Genomic DNA, 19,880 nt, shown 5'->3' with positions numbered 1-19,880 from the left:
AAATTGCAAAGTTGTTCGTCACGAATTGAATTTTATAAATATCGGTTACTGCTTCAAAAACTATTGAAATATGATTGTTTGAAGAAACAACAATGGACGTAGTGCTAGCAGAACTAAAAATCACAAAAAACTATTTCAGTTCAGACAATTAGATAGTAAGAAAATGAAAATTTAATATTAGGTTGTCCCAAAAGTTTTCGAACATAGTTTTGTTAATTTGCTATAGGACAGAGAGCAAGAATCAAACCAAACAGTGCATGTTTTCCATTATATAAGACGTCGGGTGTATTGACTATAACATTCATTTCTTCTGGCTGCCTTCTCTCAATGAACGCGGTACCAATCTTTGTCCCCGACCGACTTCATATTCGTCATGTGATTTTATTTTTGTTTCTATCTAACTCCAAAATCACTGAGATTAAAGAACGTATGGTTGCAGTTTATAAGAATAATGCCCCTTAACGGCAGACAATTAGCCGGTGGTTCATCGTTTCAAAAATAATGATTTTTCTTTGACCGAAGAAGCAAGTTCTGGAAGACCAGTGGAGTTCGACATTGACAAGTTACGGGAGGTAGTGGAAAGTGACCCATTTCAATCCATTCGTAAACTGGCAACAGTAATGGGCTCTACTCACTCTGCGGTAGAAAGAGAACTGGGAGCTCTTGGCAAGTTAAAAAAAATGGGAAGATGGATACCACACAAATTGTCTAACTTTGACCTTGAGCGCCGAGTGGACATGTCACTGCAACTTCTAACCCACCATCCTAATTTCAACTGGCTGGATCATTTGGTTACGTCGGACGAGAAGTGGGTCTTATACGAAAACCACCACAGGAGAGCCCAGTGGGTTGATGCTAATAAACAACCAGAGGATGTCGTCAAACAGGAGTTACACCCTAAGAAAATAGTGCTCTCCGTCTGGTGGTCTATTCATGGAGTGCTTTATTGGGAACTGCTTCCGGAGGGAAAAACTATCACCGCCGACTACTATTCTTCTCAATTACAAAAAGTGAAGTCCAAACTGAAAACCTCCCCTCTACACGGTCACAGAGTCCACTACCTCCATGACAACGCAAGACCACACACCGCAAAGACGACCAAGCCTCTCCTGGCTACATTCCACTGGACAGTCCTTGCTTACCCTCCGTACAGCCCTGATCTTGCCCCTTCGGATTACCATCTGTTCAGCGACATGCATCGATCCCTTGAAGGCCAGGACTTCAAAACAAAGTCAGAGGTCGAGAAATGGTTGAAGAAGTATTTTGACTCGAAGCAGCCTGAGTTTTGGCGGAAAGGTATTGAATCTCTACCTACTAAATGGCAAGCAGTCGTGGATAAAGGTGGTCACTATGTTTGATTTTTGTAATATTCTGGCTTTGAATAAATTTGATCTCAATAATGTTCGAAAACTTATGGGACAACCTATTATAAATTCACAACACTACGCCGCATGGCTTTAAAGGCGCATCCCATTTATTAGAAATTTCGCGGAATGGTCTCGTAGTTGAAAAAGATCAAATACCCTATTTTCGAGCTTTGCAGGTCTAAAAATAAATGCAAATAATGTTTTTCGCTTCGAGACCATTTTGACCAAATTAGAGGCGCCAAAAGCCATGCGGCGCAGTGTCGTGAATTTATAATAATATGAGCCATGAAAATTCCAAACGACCGAATCTTATTAAAGCCGGTTACAATTTCAAAAACTATTGAAACATGGTTGTTAGAAGAAACAATAATATACCGCAAACTATTGCCGGAATTAAAAATTAATTTAGGCAGCTGGCCAAAATGTAAAAATATTTTCTATTAAACTCCATCATCCAATGTTTAAGATCACGATGAAAATGACACGACTAAAAAGTCATAAATAAATCTAAAACCCGTGATTGTCTGTTATTTTCAAAAGGCTCCGAGCAATATTTCAGATTTCACGTTTTCCTCCCTCTCATCATCATAATGCTCCAGACAGAAAGTGATAATTAGAGAAAGGGGGGAAGTGATGTATTAATTTGATTATATTATTTTGACCCATTGGGTATTTTTGAACAATAATGATGTGATGTGAATTAAAGAACAATAAGAAGAATTACTAAAAGTTTCCTTGCTTGAACCTTTTTAAAAATTAGGTGAAACAATTTTTAAAATTTGTTTCAGAGAACTTGTTTGTGACTTTGTATTTTCATATTATTTGACTCTGATTGATTTTCTGTGCATAAATTCGAAACTACTGTTGTATACTTTAAAAAAGTATGATTAAATGTTGAACTTTCAACCATCACCTGTATTATATGATTGCATTATAATGGCCCACTGGGTATTATGAACATTTAAAGAGCAACAAAACAAATTCATTAATAGTTTTATATGTTTGAAGCACTTTGAAAGTCAGTGGAACAGGAGTTTTCAATTTTTTACTGCTTCAGATATTTGATTTATGAGTGGCTTATCGTGCACAGCCGGTGCACACTCCTTGAATGAAATTTTTCTCGACAATCCCTGTTTCGTGCGCTTTGGAACCTTCGTTGTACAACTAGTGTGTCGATAAATTTAGTATGAAGAACTCTACTGATTTTGTAGTGTTAGAAAAATAGTTTTGCTGCAAACTTTCCCAAATTTGATCGAAAGTTTAGCTTATAGACCTCAATCCATAAATTTGTACGTATCTTCGTTTTTCGATTTGATCATTTCGGTTTCTACCATTTCTTTGTTATATCTCATTGAGAAGTTTTTGAGCTTGAAGTTTTTAATGAGTTGATGAAACAAGAGTTTCTATGTTCTTCTTACCGTTTCAAAATTGGATATTATTTTGGCATGATTTCCATATTCTGCTATGATCGATATAGGCCTCAAAAATTATCTTGTATCCTGTTCCAATTGTCGAAATTGCTATATTTCATATTGCTGCGTTTATCTGGATCTTTAATAAAATGTTGTAGGAGGCCATCTATGTAGAAACTGTCACGACTTCTCTTTTTCATTTTCAGTTTCCATCACGATGAGCCGCTGTACTCGAACTAGACTTATAAAAAATTATCTTTAAGCTTCATTTGTGACTGTGAAGGCTTGCAATGGATATGAATTGGTAGCAATAATAACCACCCATACATCACATAAAAAAAGAGAGAAGTTTGAAACATTATCCATGGAGTATTCAGAAAGAATGCTTAATTTACAGCAACACTTTTACTTTTTTGGGACATGAAGGGGGGCCAAAAACCACTAGGAGAAAAGAATAATGAGCAAAATATTGTGCACATTTTTTACTTTTCTGAGAATATGTGAAATGTCTGGGTGGGTATACTAATTGTTGACTTCATGCTCATTAAATTCATTATTTTGAACAGCCTAAATTATTAAAGAAGAATGAGATAGTAATGATATTTTCAGGTTCATGTAAAACAGAGAAAGAACAGGGTAGATTCGAATTTCGATAGATCGAGGGCTATTTATAAATACCATGGGTTTGGCAGGGAAGCCTCATGTAATTACTATCGGAAAACCTGTGAGCAATAGCAGTTCTGGATTTACTATAGTTTATGATTTCATAGAAACAGTGTCCGTGGAAATCTTCTAAAAACATTTTTCGTGTTTCACGACATCGAAAAAATCTCTCTCGATGCAAAATTTTAATGCCTGAGAAATTTATCTATTTAGCAAATAGTGCCTAGCCTTCACTACATATTTCACTCTGTTACACTGAAATATTTTGACATAAATCATTTATTCACTTTTGTTTTTGAGGTCATAAATGTCGGAAATTGTCTTTTCGCTCATCGGAGACTATTCTATGCGTTACTCATCTGCCGAAGTCCTGCTCCAAACATCAATCACATTTCCATGATTCATGAATATCCGATTTTAGAATAACGCTTACATTAAAAATGGGCCATTTAATCGAATCAGAAAATAATGAAGAGCAGATTTCAAAATAACATGAATAAGATTTCCCCTGACTCATGTTGATTAGATTCTATTGAGTTTTTGAAAACAGGTTTATTGAAGTAGGGTGTTTGCGGTGTATTTTGCGGACAGGTATGATCGATGCAGAAAACAATAAATGGATTTAGTGAAACCGTATTAATAACAACACTTTTATCGGTAACTTACTGTCGCAGTTCATTTTAAATAAACTTATGTTTCAATTTTGTTTTTAAACTTTGCATGGCTTTGCTTTGACGTTCTCTTTCATCAAATTGGTAGACTAGTCAATTAGACTACATTTTAAAAATATTGTGAAGTAATAAATGTACCCGACTAGACAAAAACTGGTAATGACATAGAATGGGCAATGGTCTTATGGGAAGTTGAATACGGATACAATGATCGGTAATAATTTCACAAAAACATTATCGTTCCGAATGATAGCAGACAGTTCGGCCAAAAAAACCTTTCTCCGTGTCTCCTTATTTTCAGTGTTGTTTAAATGTCATCCTTAGGGCGCATTTGTTGCAAAATTAGGCCACAAATATCGATAGAAAATTTTCTTTTTTAAGAATAGTTTTTTAATGTTTCAATTTTTGAGAAGCAATTTTTTCATTTTTCGATTAGTATAGATAGCCTTACCTTTATTACATATTAGCCTGTTACACTAAACTATTTTAACTTTTATGATCCATTCACTTTCATTATCGCTTGTCTCAAAAATATTATAAATTTTCATAATTTCTTTAGAGACTGTTTTATTACACCAAATATTCCTCATACTAATATCAGTAACTTATCTGTGATGCATAAATAACATTTTCAGAAAGGTAACAATAAAAAGTGGTCCATTTGATCGAACGAGTGATCAAAAAAAAAGATGACGAGCAGATTTTTAATAAAAAACAGACCTATTTTGAATAGAATGTACCCGATTCATGTTGATTAGGCGTTATTGAAAATCATCTATTTGAATTGTTTGGCTTCGTCATCTTTGTGGGGGTTTTTAATGGATTATTCAATGAAAATTAAGCAAGAACAATTGAGAAAACTGATTAATCAAAACTTACCGTTTCAGTTCTGTTTGAAACCTTTCAATGTATTTCAACTTGGATTTCTCTATGACTCCACCATTTCAATACTCAGTTTTTCATCTCTAGTATATTGAAATGGTAGACTAGTCAATTAGACTACATTTTTAAAATATTGTAAAGTAATAAATGTACCCGACTAGACAAAAAACTGGTTATAACTTTGAATGGTCAATAATCTTATGGGAAGTGCAATGTGGATACGAACATCAGTGATTCTTACTGAAGTTTCAATTAGCAGACAACAATTCAGACGAGACCGATCAAAATGTTTTTTTTTCAGAAATTTTGAGTGCAGTGCACCTGTTTCTAGTTGAGATCTGCCTTTTTCCGCAATCCAGAATCCCCTCTTCGTTTTAATCTCAATTTCAATTACACAAATCGAATAACTTCTTTCTCAATCTCTTCAGAATCCTCTTCTTTTTCTCACTGCCTTCTGTGGTCATGGCTCCACAATATATTGTAGTTCTTCCTAATCTGACAGCTGGAAAAGATTCACAATTCTTGGGTCTCTATTGGTAAACAATGAAAGGTGTGTCTGATTGTCACGAGACAACGGATTGTAGGTGGATTCTGAGAAATTTTGATATTGGATGATTCAAATTGTTAGACCTTCTAAATCAAATGCGATAAAGGTTTCTGGAGGATTCAGATCACGAGATTTTAAATGCATGTATTTTGGCTAACAAAGTGTCAGCAAAGAATAGGGACAGTGATGTTACATAGGTTTCTAATATTTTTTAAACCTAGTAAAACACGAAAATTAATAAGAGCCGCATCAAAACCAATTCTCGAATGTTCAAGATATCAAACCAGTTTTCAAAAATTATCGAAACGCGATTGTTAAAAGAAGCAACAATAAAGACTATACAGCTAGAATGAAAATAAATGCAAATTGGTTCCGTTCCGACAACTGACCAAAACAAATATATCTATGAAATTCTATTCTGTTTAAGTGTTTAAGATCACGATGAGAATGACACGACTAAAAAGTCATAAATAATCCTAAAACCCGTGATTGTCTATTATTTCAAAAGGCTCTGAGCAATATTTCAGCTTTCACGTTTTCCTCTCTCTCATCATCATATTGCTCCAGACAGAAAGTGATAATTAGAGAAGGGGGGAAGTGATGTATTAATATGATTATATTATTTTGACCCATTGGTTATAAATACATTATTTAAAAAGTCGAAAAGAGATTATTGAAAGTGTATTTGAATTAATTTTTCATATATTTCAGACATTTGATTTATCATTGGCATCTTCTGCGCAGTCAGTTAACAATCACTGTTTCAAGTGCTTTTTAACGTTCGCTGTACAGCGTTAGTCTGATTGTATATTGCTCATTTGTGTTAATCATTATTAATATTATAAAATGATAGTGCAGTACACTGTTGCAATTATCATAGAGTTTAGCTTGTAGAACACTCAAAAGAATCATCATGTTCCTACTTTTTTTCAAACTCAATTTTCCGGTTTCAACCAACACGTCTTCATTAAACACTGATTTTTAGCGTTTAAATTTCAATTCATATCACTATCTTAATTCATATCCTTATCAAAACCTACCCACGCATCTCAATAAAAAAAGAAACATTTGAAACATTAATCCACTGAGTATTCAGAAGGAATGCTTAATTTACGACTACTATTTTTGGGACATGAAGGGGGGTCAAAAACCACAAGCAGAACTGACTAATGAAAAAAGAAATTGCGTGCATTTTTACTTTTTCGAGAATGTGTGAAATGTCTGGGTGGAAATAGGAATTGTTAAGTCCAGGATATATGGTTTTTAAGAATGTTTCCACTTTTTCAGAAACCAGTCGGTTCACGTCGCCTAACGGCGACTAAACCTCCTTTTCTACACCACCCTTCTGGATGTTACAGCGCCTGCGGCGCTTCCCAAACGGTTGAGACTATCGAGGTCTTAGAATTCTCTCCAACTTATGGATCGTAATATTTTTCTTAACTTGTTAGTAGTTTTCTAGCTATGAGCAGACCGTTCCGGAAAAACACAATTGGGATATCTCTACTTTTCTGATACAATTTCGTTCCCTTAATCCTCTTTTTTCTAAATCTAGCGATAAGAAAAAATGTTCCACGTCTCCACATGGGACACATCCAACTGATTACAGTCAACGTTGCCTAACTTGCCAGATCGGATTCCTAAACACACCCCCTTCACCATTTGAAAGTGAAACTTAGCCGTGAAATATATCGCCTCGCAGTACGGATTAACTTGATCCATCCTTCCCATGTTGTGAGGATCTGGTTGTGCATCAGTGGCACCTACTGGAGAAACAACTCGTTGACGTGTCGACTTCCGAACTCGACGTGGTCTGCCTGTCTCTTTCACTTGAGTTACAGATGCTCTGATGGTGTTGGCTCTTGTTCTTCCCGCCGTCACATCTTCGGGGTCTTCTGAAAGCAGCCTGGGAAATCATGAAGTCCGTCCAGATTTTGTTTGATCTTCGGACTCATTTTTCCTGCTGATTTCCATTCGTTTGGTGTTGGTTCTGTTATAGTTTGACTGTCGACTGCTCATTCAGACTGTAGAAATCGTCGGACTGATGTATCATTTGCCATAATTTTCAATCTCAGAGATAGTAAAGATCCGGACAATCTTGGGTGCCGGAAAGCAGTGCCCGACGTCACCTTTTTGTCGATATTTTTCACCGTATTTTTTCACCGGCTCCTGTGTCATCAGCTGAGTGCCCTCGATCCCGTCAATTCCGTTAAATTTTACACTCACATCTGAATCCGAGCCGATATCCGTACTTATATTCATCTCGTCTCTTTCTGCCGTCAGGTCAACAACATTTGCTATGGAATCCTGTCAATATCAAGTCCGGATAGCTTCACCGGACGTTTCTTCTTGTCGATCTCTGTGTCGTGTCCTCTACCCCATCAATTTCTCCGAGCTCCACTCTCCCATCTGATTCTGATAGATGGAACACACCTTCATCTATTTCTTCTTCTGTACTCATCAGACTTAGACCATTCAACCCGAAAGTCAGACTATCACGAAGCCGAGGAACAGCGTCCGAGGTGGAGGTGTTATCACGGGGAACAGGAGAAGCACCACCATGAGCATCCAGTGAATTGTCGGCGGGAACAGTTAGTAGTTAGAAAGAAAATGATAGTTATCAGCGGTTGGAAAAAACGGATTTTACGTGGCCCATATCAGGACTTCACGCGGCTTCCGCTCGTTATTATATTTTAAAAATGGGAGGAGCGAAAACAGTGATAAGAAGAAGGGAAATGTTGCCCAAAATGGCTATCAATACTTTTTTAATGTGGACCCATATGGATCCACCACCTGTGTCTTGAAAACTGCCCGTATTTATTTGTGATACCTATCAATCTGGAAGAAAACGAAACGTTTTCAGTCCTCAATTATTTTTCTGAATCCGATGATAACAAAAAATGTTTGTCGTCGTCCCTTTTTTAAGAAACGGTCCGCATTTGTTCGTGACGTAGATCTCACTGGAAACAAACGACATGTTCGGAAACTTCTATTTTTCCGAACCTATCAACAAAAAATCAAAAAACTTTTCTCGTCACCCGGGATCGAACTTAAAACTAACTGTAGTCAACGACGCTTAACTTGCCAGATCAGACGCGCCGACCCGTCAACCCTCGACGTGCGACCACGGAAAATGCAAGTCGAAAAAAGTCAAGAAATGCTTAGGCCGACAGTTTCACGCCACTTTTTCCGTTTTTCATTCCCCATGCTTTATCAGTGTTTTTGGCTCAGAAGGCGTAATTTTGAGAATTTTGAAAAAAGAAAAAGACGGGCATCATTAAGAGAAAATTTCTGATCTTTTCGTCCAAATTTGAAGAAAATCGGTTCAGTAGGAAGGGCGGTAGGATCGGCGACAGACAAACAAACATACAGAATCTGGTGTTTGTTAATAGTAAAGATGTCAGAAATCCGCATGAGACATGGTCGATAATGATATTAGGATACAGTTGAAAACTATAGAAAACAACTTTTAGTTCAAAATCTAACACTTTTAAAGTGTATGTATTTTTTTCAATTAATTTTTGGGATTTTTAGCATCGATTTGTCTATCGTCTTTTCGATAAAATGAAAGTATTCAATTAAAAAAAACTACTGTTTTCAGTATTCTTGAAATTATTCTCTTCCGAAACACTGTGATATCTTTTTCACTATGGCCAACACAGTACATAATCTTGATCGACAATAAGATCAGAAAAAAAGATTTTTTTAAAAAACACACCAATTTTCATACTGCATGAATAGGACGATTCATGTCGATTAGGTTCTATTGTGCTTTTGGTAAAATAAAGATCAGCAATTCGGAATCAAGGTTCGTGATTATTATCGTCGGTATAATCAAATAAATCAACGCAATAATCAATTAAGATTTTGTAAAACCGTAAGAAATACCGTTTCTTTTTTTAGAAAACCTCTGTTTCAGTTTTGTTCCAAAAACTTTCATTAAAGGTTTATTTCTAATTCTGCTGTCATTTCTATAAACTTATAGATTAGTGATTTAGACTACATTTTCAGAAATTTGAGGAAAAATGTACTCACAAAGACAAAAAGTGGTAACGACATTTTAAAAAATGGAAATTGGAGAGCTGACATCGAAAATTGCTAGTTTGAGATCAATGTAATTTTTAAATTTCGAGAAAACTTGGAATAGATTTGAAACTGGATTTATGAATGTGCGCTCTCAAAACATAAGTTTTTCTTCAAAATGTGAGCTAGATAACTCTGAAACCGGGTCTTTAATTGCACAACTTCTTTTTTTCTTTAACCTCCAGAATTTTTATAATCTTCATAATGCCCAATTATTCAAATCGGATTATTTCCTTCTTCATCTATTATACAATCTTCATATTTCGTACGGAGTAATTGCTAACTCACACCATGCTCCAAACACCTATCTCTACTTATTCATAAATCATGAATGACGTTGTCTACCAACTAAATAATGCAATTCTAATTGAACGAGTGATCTCTGGAAAATGATGAAACCAGTTTTTCAAAAAACACCAACTTTTGAAATACCTGAATTGGATGTACCCCATTCATCTAGATTTGGCCTAATGCTATGTTATTGGGAATCTGATTTTTGAAATAGGGATCTGTGATCTTTGTTTCCCTATTTCTGAAATGTATCAAATAATGGAATCATTCGTGTTAATTGATATCAAACAAATTAAAGTAATTACAGAAATTTACAGTTTTAATCACAATTGAAAGTTGTCACTACCCTTCAAAACCAATGTTCATTATCTTCCATCTATAATATGATATACACCAGTGAAGTGTCCGATTAGAATACATTCTCAAAAATGTGTGATGTAAATTTGTTTCAAACAAACTGGCACATCAAACGAGCAGTAATCCTGAAAGTGCAATATGAAAGCATTCTGAATCCGTGATTATTGAAATTTTCCAAAGTATTGTAGTTACATTTTGTTCTCCTCATTCTACTTCCTAATCTGACAGAGTATTTACTCGAAAACATTGAAAAACTGGGGTGTCTATTGGTAAACAATCAAAGGTGTGTCTGATTGTCATGAGACATGGATTGTAGGAGAATCTGGAGGAGTTTTGTTATTGGATGATTCAAATATATTTTGACCTTCTGGATCAAATGTGATAAGGGATTCTGGAATATTCAAGTCATAAGATTCTGGAAAAAGGCTTGAACAGGTCAATAGAAACGATTTATCACTGAATGAATTTGAAGCCGGATACTGTTTCATAAACTAGTGAAACAGAGACGTTTGGACAGACACAGACATTGTCAATAAACAGTTGCATTGGGTAAATTTACTGATCTTGACAAAAATTACATAGCAAACTAACAAAAATGCTTAGAAATCAGTTATTATCCGTTATTTATATTATTATTGCTCCAGAAAGAAAGTGATAACTAGAAAAGGAGAAGTGATGTATTAATATGATTTCATTATGACCCAATGAATACTTTTGAACAAATAGGATGTGATAGGAAACATCAGCGTGAACTATCATATTGAGAAGTTTTCGAGTTTGAAGTTAAGATAGTGAAACATATATTTTTATGTTTTTCTTTCTGTTTCAAGATGTGAAATTATTTTTGCATGATTTCCATATTCTGCTACGGGACGTACTCGAGTTTGAAATTTATATATTTTTTTTAATTTGGAAAGTGGGCTATAATAGAATGTGATATCCTAGTTTGCTAAACTGGAAGCTTATTATTGTTTAAAATTTCGTACCTTAATGAAACAACGATTTTTTCAACAAAAAAACCCAAAAAAATGTTTTAAGAAGGTAATAAATCAGTTAGTAATTCATGTTGCATCACTTCTCCGCAGATAAATCGTTTCTAGGTTTCTAACTAGTAAGTTTTCGATGTCTCACTTTCACAATTTCAGCCAAGAAATGACTCATGGACACTTTGAGGTAATCATGAACTTCCGAATGCTAAAACTCTTCAGAAATTGCAAACACACATCATGCGTCAAACACCAATTACTCTTTCTTGAATTACAAATAATGAATCATGAACAAGGGTCGTGAATGAGAAGTTAAAAAATCTTTTACAACACAATAAAAAAACGAATTGGAAATGTACCGCATTCAAAATGGTTAAGTTCTGTTACGGTATCGTCTATCAGCTATTTCATCCCTCCAATCACGCGTGCTTCTTCAAAATGTGCGAAAATCCAAAACAAATCGCAAACTCAGATCTCAAAGGGATATGTTGAAATGATGAAACCGTTTATTTTCTCTTGGGGCATGTTGAAAAAAAATGGACTGTTTATAAAAAGATATCTGATTTTTGCTGTATTTTTTTTCTTGTTTCAGTAATTTTCCGTTTCACGATGTTGATAGAAACCAAATATGATCGTTGTTTTTCAGTTGGTTGTATCTCTTGTAAAACTCACAATAACAATTTTATTCTCAATTCTATTAAAAAATTTCTTGGCTTGGTTTGATATCTCATTCGCGACTAGAACAAATAGCGCAAATTCAGATATTATTTATGAATATTGTGAAACATTTCATTTTTTGTTGCGATGTTAAGAGTACAGCGATTATGTATAGGCACAATTCAATAGGAAGGACATATATTTAAATCTACTAGGTAACTGCCTTGTTTTTCGGTCTAGTTATTTATTGTTTCAAAAAATTTATGAAAACAAAATGTGATTGTTGATTATCAGTCGAATTCTTCGTTTTCTTAAGTGAAAGTTTTGGTTTAATGACCAGAATCTGTCGCACTGAAATAAATTTTTTTAAAGAACTTGATAACCCTGTCATGGCATAACAGGAGCATCTTATGTTCATTTTTTGTGCAAAATGATGAGTTAACGGGCTTTGCCTGCTCGTGGTTAAACAAAACGCACGTTTTCAAACAAAATTATTAAAGTATCCGAAAAGAAAGGAAAGAACAACGTGATGTTCCACGGTCACTTTTTCAGAAACGCGTGGCAAACACTTTTGTTTTTGAATGCGTGGATTCAAATCTTAAATTTTATTTCAATAAAGCTCTTCCTTCATAATGGGTGCAAAACAATCTCAAGAGAGAAAATCATATTTAGAAGACTGTGAGTTACAATTTTCTTGCTATATTTTCTATTTCTCACCAAATTTTAGATCCCTATCCCCTTGGTCATTTCACATCGATATATAACATTGAAAATATCAGTTCCATAGTTGCAAATAGACACCAAAAATCAGTGACAACTGCAAAATGGTTTGTCAAGATGAATATTCATTTCACACATGGTATATGGATGCCGGTCGAGAGTCCCACTTTTTCTTGTCGTTTACTGTGGAGTCCTGTGTCCAGAAGGCAAAAACTGGAGAGTGAAAGCTAATGTGAAATTCATTTTGCACGATTTGAATGATGTACAGAGCTCTGTGGAATACCATTGTGGGGATGTATGGTTCGATAACTACAATCATAAAAAGCCAGTAATTTATCAAGATACTAATATCAGTTTGGATGGTCTTTTGGATGAAAATTTTGGTTACGTGAAAGATAATATGATGCGAATGAGTACGGATATTCGAGTTCTGGAAGTTGAAGGATTCCACCAACCAACTGTTGTCAATTATAGAGTACCTCCAGCTGATCCGTTTTATAAGCAGCTTTGTAAGTTTTCAGACGAGGAAATATATATTAATAAAGCGGTTAGTTTGCAACTTGACACAGTGGAAAACATTAATTATTTTTCCAGGTCATGAACACCCATTGGATATTGAAACCTGGTGGTCAACCAATCCGCGATTTAGGGGATCTCGATATTCCCAGACCGTCGACTGGGACTCTGGAAGAATTTTTGGATTGTGCTTATGGCTTTCCAATTCAAATGGACACTCGAGCAGGGTTTTGGGATATTCTCCGTAGTGCAAAGCTTTTCAAAATGCGATCGGTGGCACAAAGAGCAGCGCAAACTATTATTCATGATTTAAAATATCCGAAAGGTTTGAAACAAGAAATCAATCTTGGAATAGAGTTCGACATGAGAAGAGTTGTTGTGAGTGTTCGCACTTTATAAGATGATTTCGAAATGACTTTTTCAGCATTCCTGGTTGAATAGGAAAAAATCGATCAGTAAGAAAGATTTGGAAGATTTGAATATCGAGAAGATGTCAGGAGAGACAATGAAGGCTATTGTGAAGAGAGTTCTTGAGTTGAAGAAGAAAGAGAGGAAGAGTAGAAGAATCGATTTCAATCGGTAGTTTTACGGATACTTGCTGTTTTCAATCGATGTTTTGATTTAATAAAACATTTTCATGTGTTTCACGTCTCGGAAGAAACATATATATATATATATATATATATATATATCAGTTTCAAAACATCCTAGTAGCAGCGTCCAACGATAAGTGTTGTTTAAACTTTTCACGTCCGGGCCGAAATCAAAACTATTTTCTGACTCCGGACTCCGGATACTTTCGAAAAAAGTCTTGTATCTAGCAGGAAATTGAAATTCAATCAAAAGGTGAATATTTATTATAATTTAAGCACTTTTACTCTAAATTTTTAGAAACATTTCAAACAATTTTGTCAAAAATGAGTACCCATTTTTGAATCCTGGCCGACCGGGCAGGGCCGGGCCGAGAGAAAGTTTTCTTTCAACAGTACGATCAGAACCTCGAGTTCATAAAGATCCGAACGCGGCTGGAAAACTACGTATCGACAGAACGGGTGGCTTATAAAATTGGATAAGGTATTTGACAAAAACAGAAAACTCTTTATAAAACCAGAAAATCAAATAAAATTGATTCTTTATTACACTATAAAAAAGAACAGAAAACAAGTATTCATTTTTCTTCTTTCTCCCATCCACCGAACTTGAAAACTCTCTTCACAATCGCCTTCATTATCTTCGAAAAAAACCAATAACGTGATGTTCCACGCTCCTTTGTTTTTCTCGAAAACTCGTTTCGCTTTTTCAACGCGTGGATTCTACTCCCATAAAATTAATTCAACAAAACTCTTCCTTCATAATGGATGCAAAACAATCATATTTAGAAGACTGTGAGTTACAATTCTCTTGCTAAATTTTCTATTGGTCGCATTAAATTTCAGATCCCTACCCTCTTGGGCATTTTAAATCGATATCTAACTTTGAAAATATCAGTTCCATAGTCGCAAATAGACACCAAGAAAAAAGGATAATAGATAGATGGTTTGTCAAAATGAATATTTATTTCACACATGGTATATGGATGCCGGATGCGATGGGAGACCATCTTTATCTTGCCGTTTATTGTGGTGTCTTGTGTCCAGAAGTCAAAGAATGGAGAATAAAGGCCAATGTGAAATTTGTTTTACACAATTTGAATGATGAACAAAACTCGGTGGAATACGATTATGGTGATGTATGGTTTGACAACAACAATCGCGAGATGCCAGTAATTTATCAACATACTAATATCAGTTTGGATAGTCTTCTTGATGAAAATTTTGGATATGTGAAAGATAATAAGATGAGAATGGGAACAGATATTCGAGTTCTGGAAGTAGAAGGATTCCACCAACCAACTGTTGTCAATTATAGAGTACCTCCAGCTGATCCGTTTTATAAGCAGCTTTGTAAATTTTCAGACGCGGAAATATATATTAATAAGACGGTTAGTTTGCAACTTGGCACAGTAGAGAACATAATATACTTTTCCAGGTCATGAACACCCATTGGATATTGAGACCTTATAATCGACCAATCCGCGATTTCCTGGATCTCGATATTCCAAGACCGTCAACTGGGACTCTGGAAGAATTTTTGGATTGTGCTTATGGCTATCCAATTCAAATGGTCACTCGAGCAGGGATTCGTGATATTCTCCGTAGTGCAAAGTTTTTCAAAATGCGATCCGTGGCACAAAGAGCAGCTCTAACTATTATTCATGATTTAAAATTTCAAAAAGATTTGAAACAAGTAATCAATCTTGGAATAGAGTTCAGCATGAGAAGAGTTGTTGTGAGTGTTCACATTTTATAAGTTGAACTTGAATTGAATTTTTCAGCATGCCTGGCTGAATAGAATGGAGTCTATCAGTAAGAAAGATTTGGAAGATTTGAATATCGAGAAGGTGTCAGGAGAGGTTATGAAGGCTATTGTGAAGAGAATTTTCGAGTTGTAAGGAGAAGAAAGAGAGGGAGAGTAGAAGAATCGACGTCACTTGGTAATTTTATGGATACTTGCTGTTTTCTATCGATTTTATAATTCAATAAAACATTTTCATGTGTTTCACGTCTCGGAAGAAACATACATATCAGTTTCAAAACATGGTAATAGCAGCGTAGAACCAACAAAGTGTTGTTTTGCTTGTTCAAAATTTTAACGGTCTGGGCCAAAATCAAAACTATTTTCTGACTCCGGACCCCGGATACTTTCGAAAAAAGTCTTGTATCTGGCAGGAAATTAAAATTAAATCAAAAGGTGAATATGTATTATAATTTAAGCACTTTTACTCTAAATTTTCAGAAACATTTCAAAAAATTTTGTTAAAAATGAGTACCCATTTTTGTGTCCTGGCCGAGAGAAAGTTGAGAAAGTTTTCTTTCAACAGTACGATCAGAACCTCGAGTTCATAAAAATCCGAACGCGGCTGGAAAACTACGTATCGACAGAACGGGTGGCTTATAAAGTTGGATAAGGTATTTGACAAAAACAGCAAACTCTTTATAAAACCAGAAAATCAAATAAAATTCATTCTTTATTACACTATAAAAAAGAACAGAAAACAAGTATTCATTCTTCTTCTTTCTCCCATCCACCGAACTTGAGAACTCTCTTCACAATAGCCTTTATTGTCTCTCCGGACATCTTCTCGATATTAAAATCTTCCAAATCATTTTTACTGATCGATTTCTTTTTATTCAGCCAGGCATGCTAAAAAATCAATTTGAATCATGTTTTTAAATAAAAGAACTCACAACAACTCTTCTCATATCAAAATCAACCGCAATGATCACTTCCGCTTTAGTGAATACATCAACTGCCTTATCATTGACAATAGTTTGAGCTGCTCTTTGTGCCAGTGATCTCAGTCTAAGACTTTTGGCATTTCTAAGAAAAAAGGGAAGCGTTCCGCGAGAGATTGACGGTATTGGAAAGCCATAAATACAATCTAAAAACTCTTCAATCTCTCCAGGTGATGGTCTGTTGAACTTTATCTCGTCGAGATCACGGACCTGTGTATGATGAGATTCCAATATGCAATGGGCATTCAACATCTTAAAAAATGACGGATAGTATTCACAGATATAATTTGCAAACAAACCTCCTTATTGACATATAAGTTCTCATTTGGATATGCAAAAATCAGTTGATAAAACGGATCAGTTGGAGGTACTCTATAATTGACAACAGTTGGTTGGTGGAATCCTTCTACTTTCAAAACTCGAATATCCGTACTCATTTTCATCTCGTTATTCTTCACAAATCCAAGATTTTCATTTAGAAGACTGTCCAAACTAATATTAGTATCTTGATAAATTACTGGCATCTCGTGATTGTAGTTATCAAACCATACATCCCCATAATGGTATTCCACCGAGTTTTGTACATCATTCAAATCGTGTAAAACGAATTTCACATTGGCCTTTATTCTCCAATATTTGGAATTTGTACACAAGACTCCACAGTAAATGACTAGAAAAAGTGAGTCTTCCATTCCCTCCGGCATCCGTATACCATGTGTGAAATGAATATTCATTTTGACAAACCATTTCGCAGTTGTCAATGAGTTTTGGTGTCTATTTGCGACTATGGAACTGATGTTTTCAATGTTATATATCGATGTGAAATGCCCAAGGGGGTCGGGATCTGAAATTTGGAAAGAAATAGAAAAAATGGCAAGAAAATTGTAACTCACAGTCTTCTAAATATGATTTTCTTTCCTGAGATTGTTTTGCACCCATTATGAAGAAAGAGTTTTGTTGAAATAAATTCAGGGATTTGAATCCACGCATTCAAAAAACAAAAGTGTTTGCCACGCGTTTCAAATAAAGTTCAGGGGCAGTGGAACTTCAAAATTATCACGCAATTAATTCATGTTTTTATATGATTTTGCAGGAGGAAAATATAATGGAAAAATTCTGATTTTGAAATAGCGAGGTCTTTTTAGAAAAATATGAATTGAGTTTTTCTGAAAAAGCTCTTTTTAAGCCAAAAAAAACTCAAAACTTGCTTCATGTGTCAAAAAAGCGTTCCCACGTAAATTTTAGATCAAATTTTTTTAGAGATCACAATAATTATTAACGCGGGAAGTTTCGCGGGCTGCACGTAAAACGCGTCAGTAACCGATAGTCTGAAATGGACTCGCTGTTTGGAACACCGTGAAATGTTTAAACAAGTTTCCAAAACTTTCAAAAAAAACTTTTCACGTGCCGATATTTTCCAAACTAAAAAAATGGCGACCCCGGCATCAAAATAACTTTTTTCAAACGTGGATCTTATTCGAATTCATTCCTACCATACCATCTTTGTCAAAATGGACGTAAATCAGCATTGGACACTTATTTCTCGTTTAGAGAGAAAATCGTATTTAGAATATTGTGAGTTTTAGAAAAAATTTAGACCAGTCTCCAAAGAGTTTTTTGTTTTCAGATCCATCTCCACTGGGACACTTCAAAACCGTTTTCATCGTTCAAAACATTCACCCAGTTCTCGAAAATATGGATTACAAGATCGTTACACAGTACTTTAACAAAATGAATATTGGTTTTTCTCATGGGGTAACCATGTTTGACACACGACTTTTGCTTTTTGCGGATTGTCGAGTGAATGATCCGAATGTTGGAGAGTGGAGAATTAAAGCGAATCTGAAGTTTACTATCAACAAGTTCAATGAGAAAATTGATTCAATAATCTATGACTGCGGAGATGTTTGGTTTGATAACAACATCAATTTTATTCAACGGACAACTTTCCTTACTGCAAATGATCTACTGAATGAAGACTTTGGATTTGTAAGAGGCACTCGATTTATAATGGGGACAGATATCAGGATTCTGGAGGTAGAAGGGGTTCATCAACCAGTTGTTATGAATCATCGTGTGCCACCGGTAAATCCTGATAATCGATTTGTCTTCGTCTACCCAAATGAGAACTTCTACTGCAGCAAAGAAGTGAGTGAAGCTCCGCCTTTTTAAACCTCTAGATGATTTTTCCAGATATTGGATATCCTCTGCGAAATGAATGGTAATAGCAAAGTATCTGCAATCGGACAAATCGAATTTCCCATTGCATCACGTGGACCCCTCGAAGAGTTCCTTGACTGCCTCTATGGCGCTCCAATACCGGTTCATAGTCGAGGAGGGCTCAACGATTTTCTGAATATAGCTCAGCATTTCTTGGTGAGAGCAGTTACCCAGAGAGTTGCCACTGCGGTGATCCACGACGCGGGTGTAAATGAAGTGAATTTGGAATTCTTGAAGTTAGCAGTTCAACGTAATATGAGAAGAGTCGTTGTGAGTTATATAGATTCCATTGGAGTAAAGTCATCCAATTTTTTCAGCACCGCTGGTTGATCGGAAAGCAATCAATCAATAAAATTCAAATTCAAAGATTGGGTGTCCATAGAATGTCTGGAGAGGTTATGAAAGCGATTGTAAAGAAAGTTCTGGAGCTGGGATGGGAGAAATAGTTAGCCTGACTGTTCTAAATACGTGAACTTGATTATTTCGTGTAAATCATATAATAAAACTTGTGAAAATCATTTCCTATTATTTGAAATAGTATTTTTGTTGGTTTGAGAAGAAAGCCTTAACACTTTGTTGCCGCCTCTAATCATACCTTCCCTGTTTTAATGGTTCTGATTTGTATCAGTTCTGATCCGGACGGTTCAGATTAGGAGTCACACCGCTTCTTTGAACCTGCACCTTTAAATACATGGACTAGCTGATATGGCTCCGCGTCACTTCGCAATCAGGGATTTCGCAACTACGACGTTTCGTAACTGAGAACTTATTTGCGCACACTGGACAAAAGACCCGTGTTTGTTGAAGTCTGTACCCAAAATTAACTTTTTTTCTAAAACCGAACTTGAACTAGAACAATCACTACAGTGAGCACATTTTCACGATTATATATATCGCGTCACTGAAAATATCTACTGTTTTCTTTGCAACATTTCTAAAAAGTTGAAAGATTTATTTAGTTTCTGTTTTTTGTCGCTAGACTCATGCATTTCCACCTTGCGAATTTACAGCAGACTAATCTTTTTCAAAGCCGAAACCGGTTTCCAATATTTCACAAAGCTTTGCTGATACAGTTTCTGATAAGATATGTTATAGAAAGTAATTGTTTGGCAGAAATGGGGTAAGAGTCTGAATTTTCTGTCGTTGACTGGACTTTTGCTGGATTCAATAGTTTTC

At 35.4% G+C, this 19,880-nt stretch overlaps 4 protein-coding genes across 4 annotated transcripts; 3 read left to right on the top strand and 1 right to left on the bottom strand.

Annotated features, from left to right (window-relative positions):
• Nucleotides 1-12,769: 12,769 nt before the first annotated feature.
• GCK72_012122 (uncharacterized protein) lies at nucleotides 12,770-13,732 on the top strand (the record flags this gene model as incomplete). The annotated part of the gene is made up of 3 exons (XM_053728858.1): nucleotides 12,770-13,180; nucleotides 13,228-13,527; nucleotides 13,574-13,732. The coding sequence occupies 3 exons, from the start codon at nucleotides 12,770-12,772 to the stop codon at nucleotides 13,730-13,732; spliced, it is 870 nt and encodes a 289-aa protein (XP_053583630.1).
• A 993-nt stretch (nucleotides 13,733-14,725) lies between these two features.
• On the top strand, nucleotides 14,726-15,640 carry GCK72_012121 (uncharacterized protein; the record flags this gene model as incomplete). The annotated part of the gene is made up of 3 exons (XM_053728857.1): nucleotides 14,726-15,130; nucleotides 15,178-15,477; nucleotides 15,524-15,640. 3 exons carry the CDS (start codon nucleotides 14,726-14,728, stop codon nucleotides 15,638-15,640), a joined length of 822 nt encoding a protein of 273 aa, XP_053583629.1.
• Nucleotides 15,641-16,251: 611 nt separating this feature from the next.
• GCK72_012120 (uncharacterized protein) lies at nucleotides 16,252-17,423 on the bottom strand (the record flags this gene model as incomplete). Its single annotated transcript, XM_003105390.2, has 4 exons — nucleotides 16,252-16,392; nucleotides 16,437-16,736; nucleotides 16,784-17,328; nucleotides 17,378-17,423. 4 exons carry the CDS (start codon nucleotides 17,421-17,423, stop codon nucleotides 16,252-16,254), a joined length of 1,032 nt encoding a protein of 343 aa, XP_003105438.2.
• A 572-nt stretch (nucleotides 17,424-17,995) lies between these two features.
• GCK72_012119 (uncharacterized protein) lies at nucleotides 17,996-19,150 on the top strand (the record flags this gene model as incomplete). The annotated part of the gene is made up of 4 exons (XM_003105395.2): nucleotides 17,996-18,059; nucleotides 18,112-18,632; nucleotides 18,678-18,974; nucleotides 19,022-19,150. The coding sequence occupies 4 exons, from the start codon at nucleotides 17,996-17,998 to the stop codon at nucleotides 19,148-19,150; spliced, it is 1,011 nt and encodes a 336-aa protein (XP_003105443.2).
• Nucleotides 19,151-19,880: the final 730 nt, after the last annotated feature.

The sequence above is a fragment of the Caenorhabditis remanei genome, chromosome IV (genome assembly GCF_010183535.1).
Source record: "Caenorhabditis remanei strain PX506 chromosome IV, whole genome shotgun sequence".
Lineage (NCBI taxonomy): Eukaryota > Metazoa > Nematoda > Chromadorea > Rhabditida > Rhabditidae > Caenorhabditis > Caenorhabditis remanei.
Note: the sequence above shows the minus strand (reverse complement) of the source record. Positions and strands in the feature narration are given on the sequence as shown.